At 40.6% G+C, this 12,456-nt stretch overlaps 1 protein-coding gene across 4 annotated transcripts in view; it reads left to right on the forward strand.

The window, feature by feature from the left end:
• The window catches only part of piezo2 (piezo type mechanosensitive ion channel component 2), a 105,671-nt gene that overhangs the window by 20,572 nt on the left and 72,643 nt on the right, over positions 1 to 12,456 (forward strand). For all 4 annotated transcript variants that reach the window (XM_023964911.1, XM_023964912.1, XM_023964913.1 and 1 more), the window contains exons 4-6: positions 5,660 to 5,702; positions 9,469 to 9,631; positions 11,855 to 12,131. In XM_023964911.1, coding sequence (XP_023820679.1) covers positions 5,660 to 5,702; positions 9,469 to 9,631; positions 11,855 to 12,131 — 483 coding nt within the window. The remainder of the gene's footprint in view (positions 1 to 5,659; positions 5,703 to 9,468; positions 9,632 to 11,854; positions 12,132 to 12,456) is intronic.

The raw sequence follows: 12,456 nt of genomic DNA on the forward strand, positions 1-12,456 counted from the left end.
TTCATTCCCTCCACCTATGTGAGGTTGAGGTACAAACAAAAATACATCAGGTTTTTTATTTAGTCCAGATATTTTCTCCCCCTCAAAGAAGCTCATCTTTTCTCACCGTTCTCGTGTTCACACACTCGCCAAGCAGTTTTCTGTCCCATCACAGTAATAGGATCCTGAAATGCTAACGCTGCGTATCCGGTGGGAAGGTGGGACTTGCAGTGGCCCTGTAGACACAAAGGCTGTTTTATGATGCTTAGATGAAGTCCAAGGAGCAGGTATTTTTGGCGAAGCAAGGCCTCACCTCAACAGACAGAAGGTCTCACACTCTCCTCAACAAACCTCCACGCTGAGCTCAGCCTGCATCACACAGTAACTCTCTGTCACGCTGTGGATCGGGGTGACCTGGCCTAACCTTCAGCATTCCTCCAGCATGATGTCACTCACACGCAGGGCGGGCTTCCTCTCACACCTGTAGGCTCACTGGGGGCTGGGTGAAGTGACATGTTGCAGATGTTTGGATCTGGGAATGAAGAAGCAGACATGGGTTTGGCTTTAGGTTGCTGGGCGTTACGGTCTGTAAAACCTTTTCTGGATCTTATCTTCTGGTTTCTGACTCAGCTTGACTTCCTGGCTCCTTTGACATGTAGATGACAATCTAGAATGGAGCAAGAGGAGAACTAGACCTGATGGAATAAATGCTTTATTCTTTACATAGCTGCATGTGCTGACAAAGCAAACTCCAAAAATATTAATGGAAATTAAATGTATCAGCCTATGGAGGTCTGGGGCCTCATTTATAAAACTTTGTGTAGGATTTGCATCAGAAGTGGGGTACGGATGAAACATAGGACGTGCGTACAGATTCGGATTTATAAAACTGTGCGCACGCACATCCTACGCATCTTTCCCTTAGTAAATCACAACCAATTCTAAATGCTGCGCAGCTTTTGCCGACCATTTCTTTTTTATTTCGGCCACGGTCCGAAGTTGTGAGGCTACAGCATTTACGGCGTCTGCCACCGTCTGCCACTCACATGCCTTTACGGCATTAGTAATGCCCACACTGTGCCCTCCAAACAACATTTTCTCCTCTTTTCCACCTCGCCAACGATAACTTCTACTTCACATTGAGTGAAGTTACGTTTTTTTGATTTCCTCTCTGTGTTTGCCATGATTTCGCAATCAATGAATATTAATTTGTGGGCGTTTCACGGACTATTTATGGGCAACTATGGGCGTGTCATGAAGCCGCAAAAGCTGCGCTGCATTAAGAATCGGTTGTGATTTATTAAGGGAAAGATGCGTAGGATGTGCGTGCGCACGGTTTTATAAATCCGAATATTTCTGTGCGTACGCACGTCCTATGTTTCATCCGTACGCCACTTCTGACGCAATGCCTACGCAAAGTTTTATAAATGAGGCCCCTGGGTATGCTTCTGCTGAGGCGGTGGATTTCCTCCTACACCTGGACCACAGCATCCGCCCACTCCTGGACAGTCTGTGGTGCAACCTGGCATTGGTGGATGTCCCAGATGTGCTCAGTTGGATTCAGGTCTGGGGAACGGGTCTCACAGCATCAGCACACGGTCTCACAGGGGTCTGAGAATCTCATGTGGGTACCTGGTGGCAGTCAGCCAAACCATTACTGACCCACTGCCAAACCGGTCATGGTGGACAATGTTTCAGCAGCAGAGCGTTCTCCGCCGCGTCTCCAGACTCTGTCCCGTCTGTCACATGTGCTCAGTTTGAATCTGCTTTCAACTGTGAAGAGCACAGGATGCAGGTGGCGAATCTGCCAATCTTGGTGTTCTCTAGCACATGTCAAACTTCTTGCTGGGTGTTGGGCAGTAAGCACAACTCCCCCCTGTAGACATGGGGTCCTCATGCCACCCTCTTGGAGTCTGTTTCTAACAGTTTGAGCAGACACCTGCACATTTGCTGGAGGTAATTTTGCAGGGCTCTGGCAGTGCTCCTCCTGTTTCTCCTGGACAAAAGAGGAGACACGGTCCTGATACAGGGATGTTGCCCTCCTACGGCGTCCTCCACATCTCCTGATGTACTGGCCCGCCTCCCAGTAACGCCTCCACGCTCTGGAGACAACGCTGACAGACACAGCAAACCTTCTTGACACATCTCGCATTGTTGTGCCGTCCTGGATGAGTTTCACTACCTGGACCACTTGTGTGCTGGTAGAAACTGTTCCGTAGTACCACTGGAGTGACGACACAGTTGGCATTCAAAAGTTCGACAAAAAATCCGCCAGAAAACATCAGAACAGAGAAGTTGTCCGTGGTCAACACTCTCAGAAGCAGTCCTTTAGTGGAGGTGTCTTGCTGATGGCCTAATATGTCCACATGTCAGTCAGTGTTGCTTCCTAACTGGACGGTTTAAATATACAGAAGTGTGATTGACTTGGAGTAGCACTGAGTTTTTTTGACAATCATTTTTACTAAACTCACAACTGATGTCACTGCTATGGGACAGTTTAAAAAATCCAGTAGACCAAAAATATGACCGATACGATCACAAGGTTAGGTTAAAACCTTAGAGTGGACACAATGAAATAATTATCAAGTACAAGATTGTGCTACTTGTTTTAAAACTTTAGAAATAGATTTAATTGTTTTTTTGTCTTTCAGATTATTATTTTCACATTGTATTATTTTTATATTCATCTAAAAAAGATGTCACTGATGTTATCAGAGGCCTGGCATGTTCAGTACATACACCATTAAATAATTGGAAGTGTAGTTTAATTTAGACCAGAATCACCACAATAGAAAATGGATTTGGTTTCAGGGAAACGTTTGGAGTTAAGGGTTTTCCAAAAGACAAGAAGAGAGAAAATAATAAAGTTTGGTCATCAGATGCTGCAAAAGATGCAAATATGCAAGGATGTGCGTTTTGCTTGGAATTTACAGAAGTTCAGTTCAGTGCTTTCAGACAGAGAACTTCAGATAACATCAATATTTTCCTTTCAATATTCTGACTTCAACATCACAAATATATATATTTTCATTTCATGATAGATGGATGTGTGGAATCTTTAAAAAGGTTCCAGATTTTTCTCCTCCAGGATGATTTACCTTTTATAAGATTTCTTTTTCTCTGTTTAGCCGACGTCTTGTTCGGTAATTCATGTTGTTGACACACAGTTCTGTCTTGGGTTAAACTGACATTTCGGGAAGGCTGAGCTTCAGGATCCTTAAGTCTCCTGGCTTTTATCAAAGTTTTCATCTTGGGTCAAAAAACCTTCACAAAGAATCATTTTTCTAGAGTTGACAGTTTGTTTTCCTCTCTGCCGTTGCTGCTGCAGGTGTGAATGTGTGTCTGCGTGTGTGTGTTTGTGTGATTTATACGGTCCAACAATGAGAATCCGACCATTTGAAATGGCAAAAATAACCCAAAACAAAAACAGGATATCCTCAGTGTCACTGCTGTGACAATAACCTCTTTTCATCTGAATAAAGGCTGAACAAAAACATTATTTGCAGATTTTGAAGCGTGTGATGTGAGAGTTGTTTTAGATTCAGTTCAAGGTTGCAGAGGCTTTTTTTCAAAACACTTCATTTTATATTCTTCTGCTTTCAAAAATCCACACCTGTTTATTTTAACATGTATGATTTGGTCTTATTTTTAATAACTCTGTTAAAGCGTGAGCATTTCTCACTCTAAATAGTTTTCCTGACGCTGCAGTGGTCCTTTTTTTTCTATCTCTGAGGCCTCCTTCTGTCCTCCTTCAGTGAGCTGTTGAAATAGGAGTGTTTGTGTGGAGGTTGACTGTCCAGATGACTGAGGTGTTTGGTATCAGGTTTTGCTGGGCGGCTTCCTCCCATCACACACGTTTTTGTCTTTCTGAATTTGTCAGCCCTTCTCATCTCATCTTCTGCCATCTGAACCAGAAATCTGTCAAAACTTGCAGCCTTCACAGACAAATCCTGATGTCACAGATAATCTGACAATTTTTTTTAGTTTGTCAAGATTTAAATGAATATATATATATACCGTATTTTCCGGACTATAAGTCGCCCTTTTTTTCATAGTTTGGCAAGGGGTGCGACTTATACGCCGCAGCGACTTATATAAGAAATAAATTGAAATAAATACATTGTTAACCCTCCTGTTATGTTCATTTGTGAGGAACAGAGATGATGTTCCTGGGTCAATTTGATGTATGAGGTATGTTAAGTGTTAAGAGTATGTTAAGTGACTCAGAGAATCAGTAAACTTTTTTTACAGTAAGATCTTGAAGGCTAACAACATAATATTCTATTTTCCAATGATTTCATAGATTCAGAAATGCAATAAAAATGAAAACTGTTTCTACAAATACAGGATGAAAACAGAGTATTAGTTAGCCAATGATGCTTCATGAAAAGAATAAATAAATAAGTATGAGAAAGAATTACTGTGAAATTATGAGATAAATAGTCTGCTATGATTGTGTCATATGAGTTTGTGCAAGTTATAAGTTCTTGGTCTCAGATTTTGTCAAATAAATTTCCCGTCAAAATGCTACACACAGTCCTGTGCGACTTATCTGTGTTTTTTTCTACTTTATAATGCATTTTTGGGCTGGTGCGACTTATACTCCGCAGCGACTTATAGTCCGGAAAATACGGTATATATACAGTATATATAAATATTTTGTGCTCTGGTTGTTTTATTTTAAATATCCAAGATTGAAGATATTTGGACTAATTTGTTTTTGCTGTCCTTCTTTTTATAAATTTAAATAAAAACTTTTTTTTTCCTAATTCTTTTAGGATTTATAAAGTAGTCGTTTTTTTCCGCATTTAACTCAACAAAGTGCTGATTCTGAGATGAGGGATATTTTTAACAGGTTGGTGTGAAAATAGTCATATTCTTTTTCAACGTTTAGACATGTACAAACTAAGCTCATTTTTATTTTTAATAAATTGCAGAACAAAAGGGAAAACAATGCAAACATTTTCAGGGGTGATATGCACGAGTATTGCCCCGCCAGGGGTCATGTCGCTAACTCGCACTGTACCATTAAATCCTGGGTTCTGTCCAAATTCCTTCATTACTCACCACTTAGTGCACCTTATAAGGCCTTTGTTATTTTGTAAGACTGTTCCAATCTACAATTCCAAAATCTAGTGCCCATCCAAGTTTTCATCTTTAGAACGCAGTGGAATTATAAACAGTCTTGAAAAATGATCATATTAAGTTTTTTATATTGAGAAATTGTGACATTATATTTGTCGTATAATAAACAAGTAGTGAGCATGTGTTTGAATTGTTTTTAAATTTCATGGCACTAGATAGACCCACACTCTATAGTTTTCTAGTAGTTAAAGAAAAGGGAAGGAATTCGCCCAGGATTCAACTTAATTAATTATCAACTCAGAGTTGTAAAGCATTTTTTAATGTAAGTCAGGCACGAAGGGCTTTACAAACAAAAGTGTGTACTGGTAATGTATTGTGAGTTTTTTCCTGGTTTGAGATGTTTTCTAAAATTCTCTTAAAAAAAAGGCAAAGAAGCAGCTTTGAGCTGTGACAGAGGAGAATCTGCAGCTGGAAGGATTCCTCCTTTTGCTCTTGGTGGTCCCTGCTCCACATGCAGCCCTGCTGCTTGCTTAATGATTGAGATGGAAAATGAATTTTGAAAATGTGTCTTAAATCTCTGCATGTTTCTGTGCAGGTTCACCCTGGGAGAGATCCATACGACAGATAGGCTTTGAGAGGTAAGAAAGAAAGCAAAAAAACAAGCACAACTCTGTGTTGTTGTTTTTTTGTTGGAGGAAAGAGATGACTATTTAAAATAGATAAAAACACTGAACCGTTTTTTTTTCTTTGCCTGTCAAATATCCCTCTTGAAGTTCCAGCTGCACTGAATGTGCAAAGTGTCCTAAATATAGCAACTTCCCAATAGGATTAAGCGTCTCTTTTTGCATTTGCTCATCATCTAACAAGCTTCATAAATGCTCCTAACCCACCCCTGTGTGGAGGCTGGATGAACGCTAAACCCACTTTAGTTGGACGATAAGTTGACAGGCTAATTTTTCAAAGCTTTTCTGTGGTGTCCGTCTCCGCACATCCCGTGATCTTATTAGATGCGGTTTCCTGAGTACGGGAATGTCCGAACTCAGCCACGTCCTTTTTCCAGTACTCACCAGCCCTCGGCGGACTCTCTGCTGTGCGGTAAGTGGCGGAAGTGAGGCCGTAAACATTTTAGCCCGCCTGCACTTACCTGTTTGCGTTGAGCATCATAAACAGCACATATAGGATATTTACAGCTGTCTTTGATGGTGCTGAAAAAGGCAGCAAGAGGATTCACAGCTGCTGTTTAGGTTTCATTCCTCTTCAAAAATCAAACATATTTCTGTGGTAGGACATATTTATGTATTTAATATGTAGCACATCCACATGTGGCGTGTGTTTTGGTAGTTTCCACTCCTGCTGTTTATGTTGTCATAACTCTGTCACATGGGCAGCAGGGCAAAGTGGGAATTGTGTTTGTTTCTTTCATCTGCAGGAAAATGGACAAAGCTTCTCCACAACATGGAAACAGACGTGTTCTATTAAATTAAGCTCATATAGCAAACAAGCAGCCATTTCTAAGTGGGCATTTTCCATCAGCATAATTAGCACTCTGTTCCTAACTTGTTACTTTGACAAGCTTCATATCCACCCAAGGCCGAGGGAGATTGTTTCTTTTTGAAATGACTAACCACTGCTGAACAAACAGCGTCTTCTCTGTGTCCTGATCAGCAGTATATGCTGTATGCTTGTTTATTGCACGCCGTTTAATTACACCCAGAGCTCAGCGTGAAACGTGAAGAAGACACCGAGGTGGCCAAACAGGATGCAGGGTGACTGCTGTTAAACTGAAATAGAAATTAGATCATAAAAGATCATTTTAAAGGTTTTGCAACCTGTTAGCCATTTCAAGGACAATTTTTATTCTCTTTAATTGCATGTGCAATCATGACACCCCATAAAATGTGGCCTCAAGCTGTGTAGGTGTACTACAGCAGGTAATATGAACGCTGGTGTTATTGTCACGGTCATGGCAACCGTCTGCTGTCGCTGTTTGTCTCAGAACAAACCTTTGTGGATTTGCCTGGAGCAACATCAAACGACACATTTTTGTTTGTCCATAAAAGCAGCTGGTACAAACCAGAATTTTCTCATTTTGAATTAAGAGTTCTTCGGATAACGTGATTTACTTTTATAAAAGAAAAATCGTAAAAATCTCATTTGAGCTGATGCGGGGAAACACTAGCGCCGCCTGTGCCAGCCCGCCTGTTATGAACAAAGAATGCCGTTTTCAAGGGAGTAAACATGTTTTTCATAAAAATAAACCAAACAACACATTTTCTCATGGTTTTCTTTGATTGAATGGAATTTCACTCACTTGTTAAAATGGTACACTTCACACCAGCAAGCCTGATTTCATTAAAAAGGGTGGTCCTCCATATAAAAGCCAAAGCATTTCAGTGCAACACATATTAAATGAGCAATTAAGTTACGGAAAACTCTGGATTCCCATGCATCCATGTGAACAGGTGGTGCTTTTTTTAAACTATTGCTGCTGCTGCTTCAGAAAGCTCGATTCCCAGGAGTTTCAGAAACTTTCACACAACATACACAGTAGCCATCCTGCATGCAAATGATCATGGGAAAGTGTATTCACTTCCATAATTCCATTTAATCAAATTAAACTTTCCTAGAATATGGATTCAGGGCCCACTGTGTAATGGATTTGAAGTATTTATTTGTTTATTTTACATAAACTGGGGTTCCAACTCATGAAACTCACAAAAAACAGGGGTTTCACAGAATTTGAATACTTTGGAGAAATCTGCCCAAATTTGGCAGGACATGAATGTTTTAAACTGAGTTTCTCCAACCAAGCATCTACTAAACACAAAGCACCTGCACAGGTTCTTCACATGTCAAATAGGTCCAGTTTGGTTCGATTGTCTCAGTTGGGGTCAATTTGGGAAAGGCGACGGACTTTACAACCAAGCAGAAGACCATCATTGATCCCATCCACAGTCTGGATGAGCCACTAAAGGTCCACGCTAAGGAGGCTGGCTGTTCACAGAGCTCTGTGTCCAAGCAGATCAACAGAAAGTGTAATAAAAGAGCAAAATGTGGCAGGAGAAGATGCAGCAGCAAAAGACACAACTGTGGGCTTCAGTGGATCATTAAAAGGACAAGATTGAAGAACCTGGAGACCTCTAGAAAGAGTGGAATGAGGGAGACGGACTACAACTGTCGATTTCCTCGGGTGAAAAACTTCTGAGCCTGGACTAACGGAGGAAACGTCTCAACTGGACCAAAGAGAAGAAGAACTGGACTGTTGGCCAGAGGTCCAAGGATGAACGGAAAGTGTTCCTGGTGTAGATCAGAACCCGAGCTGCTGGAGGTCCAGTCTGAAATCTCCTCAGTCAGTCATGATTTGGGCTCCAATGTCCAGTGCTGGTGTTAGGAAAGTCTGCTTCTTTAATCCAAAAGTGACTGCAACAGTCTAGCAGAATGTTCTGGAGGACTTCAGGATTCCTTCTGCTGAGAATCTGGATGGAGATTCAGATTTCATCTTCCAGCAGGACCTGGTTCCTGTCCAGACTATTGAAGCATTGAAGATGAACCAATCATTTTGGAAAGACTTCATTTGAATTTCTTTGATCATAATCTCTGCCTTATGGTGGCTCTGAAGTGCAAATCACATAAACGAATCTTTCAATGCAAAAACCTCTTAAAGATTACAACAAATAGAAAAGCAAATAAGAAAAAGTACTGTGGGACATCACTGATTGGATGATGACATTTGTCCATCATTTCAATTGAAAGTTAATCTGTCATGAAGTGACATTGAAAACACATTTGAAAATACGGAAACGACAAAAGTCAAAATTCATTTTCCAATCAGTGATATCCCACAACAACGACCAGTTCCTCACTTTGTAACCTTTTCTTTCTTTCTGAAATTTTTTTTGTTTTCTGACATGTTTCATTTTCATTGTTGCTGTCTTGATTTCTAAAATGTACTGTGGTTTAATTCTCATTAGTTTCTTTTGTATTGTTGTTGCGATCTAAAGTTTTTACGTTGACAAATTTGTTGTTGTGATTTGAAGTAAAAGGTGATTTCCCCAAAGTTTTCTAATTTTCTTAAATTTAGTTATTGTGGGTTTTATGAGCTGAAACCTAAATTAATTTTAAATCAACAAATAAATATTTGAAATCAATCTATGTTCTATGAAAGTCGATTTTGTTTTTTAAATGACGTGCACGCTTTTCTGTGACATTCTAATTTTTTTAAGGGCTTGTAGATGGATTTGTTCTGATCAAGTTGGCCAAAGGATACAAACAGGAAAACAACAGTGTTCTGTATTGAAGTGGATCTCTTTCTTGTTCCAGGAGCCTGCAGGAGTTTCTCCAAATCACAGCATTTGTCGTCTGCTTCCTGTAAGTCTTTGTGCTCTGTTTTCTGTTCGTCTGCAGCGTGATCGGCGCGGATGCGGGGAACGGGATCCGAGTGTTCATCCCTGACATCGGCATGTTCATGGCGGGCTTGGCCATCTGGCTTCTGTGTCGCACTCTGGTCCAGAAGAGGCCGCCTGAGGACATGGCCCAGTACAACGCAGACTTTGATGCGGAGGAACAAGTGGGTTTCATGTGTGTCAGCATGCAGTCTGTGTTTTTTTGGTCACAATTAGGAGGAAATGTTCTCTTGCCTCACAGCGAGAAGGCCCTGGTTCAAATCCCAGCTGGGACCCTTCTGGAGTCTGCATGTCCTCATTTTGCACGTGGGGGGAATCTCACAGCCAAAAAACATGCTTCATAGGTTCTTTGTGTCTCTAAGTTTCCCTAGGTGTGTGTGTCTGTAATTGTGTGGCCCTGCAACAGACTGGCTCCCAAAGGATGTGTGTGCATTAGGATAACACCGAATGTTTAGTCATGTGGAAAAGTCCGTTGTGTTTAAACTAACCTGTGGTGAGCCCTCCCCCCCCCTTCATCTCTTGTTTTTGGTTTCCATGAACCCGGGCGGCTTGAAGACGATCTTTCCAGTAAAAACTTTTCCCATGTGATTTTTTTTTTTTAATTTATTTTTATTTTATTTATTTTTTTAAAACTCGTCTTGTGTTAAAGTCTTGGAGAAAAGCCAAAACACAGGATACCATGTAAAAAATGATATGTAAATATTTAGAAAAACAGCTAGACTTTTCCGTCAGCTCACTCATGACTTCTGCTCCTATTTAAATTAGGAAAGTAGAGACCGTCTCAGTTGTGGGGTAGGGGGCGTGTTAGGATGATTCACCAGGAACTCTGTGTACAAGAAGACCTTTGTGGTCATAAAACGAACACATTTAGGGGCAAGAGTTCAAAGACAAACATCTACATACATCTTCGTAAACATGGAGAAGAAACGTCTTAGATGGTTTAAGCCCTTTTTTTGAACATTAGATGATCCCAGAAGTTTAAAGTGAACATGAAAGTGACAGATTGCAGTTTGCACTGCACTCACAAACTCATAAAGATTTTGTTACGGTTTTTAGAAACGCTCTTATAAATAGTTTACTTACAAACGTTAGTTTGGATGTTCCTCAGTAGGATTTTGATGTGAAAAATTCCTTCGGAAAAATCCTTCTGTGGAGTTTGAGTGTTTACTCTTGTGTGAGTGGGTTTTCTCCAGGACTTTGAGTCCAAAACCCTGTTTCCAAAGTTGGTTGATAACTTTAAATGGTCTCTTAGGGGAAAGCAGCTGTGATTTTGAGTGATTTTGACCTTTGGTAGCAGGAGCCAACTTGACCCCACTCAGGATAAAGCAGGAGATGATCATTGATCAAAATAAATCTTTCAAAGTGGTCTTAGATATGAAACCTTTTCTATATTTATTGTTTTATTTGTTAATCTGGCCTTTTTACCTTATTAGATGATTTGAACACAGTTGTTTTATTCTCTGATTACACATTCTCTTTTAACACATTTGTCCTTTTAAGCTTTAAGCAACTGGGATTTTGTCTCAAATAATGTAAAAATACATTTTGAAGTCATTTTTTCAATTGAATAGGTGACGGGTAAAAGAATAAGGGAAGTAGGATAAGTGTATCTTTAGAGTTAAGTTACTTTTCTAGTAACTTGACATGGCTACGGCTATTTTCTTGTTTTTAGGACAGTTACGACAAAACCTAATGAACGGATCCATGTTAATTGAAAAATCCATCTTGCAGCTGGCTTTGATGCTACTTTTGTTTAGTGGGATTTAGGGAGGCACTTCAGAGGAGGGTCTGTTCAGAGTCTTTCAGGAGTTTGAATACAGACATCCATGTTGAGTTGATTACTTGGGAAAAGAACCTCGATCTTCTGGCAAAGCCATGCTTCTCTCTATGACTCAGCTTTAATTAAATCCACATTCTCTTTTCTGTGTCTACTGAGCCTGGCACAGTTGGGATTTTGCCCCCTCACTAAGAAGCCTCTGTAATCCATGAGCCTGTTTCCCTTTTTAATCTGAGTCATGAACCGATAATGATCTACTTTGTTTTTACCTGGGCTCTGTTCTGATTTATCATGATCTTTTTTCCCAGGCTGTTTGGATTTAGTGACCACATCAGAGGTGATGGGAACACTTCCACTCCAGAGGATTACATGCTGCATGTTCTTCTGTTCTTCTGTTCTGTCTGTGCTCTGCTAAAATCTACCCGGAGCAATAATTCAGAATCTAAGATGTGTAACACTAACAATCCCCATCTACAGGAGGATAGATGTGGATTGTTGTGATAATACTACCTGTGGGAAACAGTTTCAGCACCATGGAGAGTTCTGACTCCTTAACGCCGCTGTCCATCTAACAATACTGACCCCCTGTGTGATGCAACTCACCTGCCAGGATGAAGAGGAGAAACCGAGCCTAGATGACGACGACGACCTGCTGGAGGAGGAGCTGGAAGCAGGGTACGAGGCCGAGGAGGACGAGGACAATGAGTATCTGTATGACAGAGAGGAGGAGGAACTGGAAGAGGAGGAGGAAGAAGAAGTGAAAGAGAGCACAAAGAGGAAGATTCTGCGTCTGGTGGCGGAAGTTGCTTCCAAATTAAAGGAGATCATTGGAAACCTGATCACGACCGCAGGGAAAGTGGTGGTCACCATCCTGCTGGGAATGACAGGTGAAAGTTTCATTTGACTTCAGTCCCGAACTGGCGTTCTGTCAATTGTCATTTTTAAGCTACAGGGCAGCTGCGGGTTGTTTTTTTGACCCAAGTAACTACACTGACCTGAGCTGAAACTCTATTTAATAAATTTACAGAAACGTAACTGCTTAGATTTCTGTAACACATTTACTGTTCTAAGTGTCTCCTCTTCTGCAGCAGTTTATCAGCAGTTTTATCCAGTCATATTTTGTTAAATGTTTGTCTGCTTTGATATTTTGAAACTATGTTGGTGCATCACTTTATGTAAATGTCAGTTTGATGGTATATTTTATACATCATT

This window comes from Oryzias latipes, chromosome 17, assembly GCF_002234675.1.
Source record: "Oryzias latipes chromosome 17, ASM223467v1".
Taxonomy (NCBI): domain Eukaryota; kingdom Metazoa; phylum Chordata; class Actinopteri; order Beloniformes; family Adrianichthyidae; genus Oryzias; species Oryzias latipes.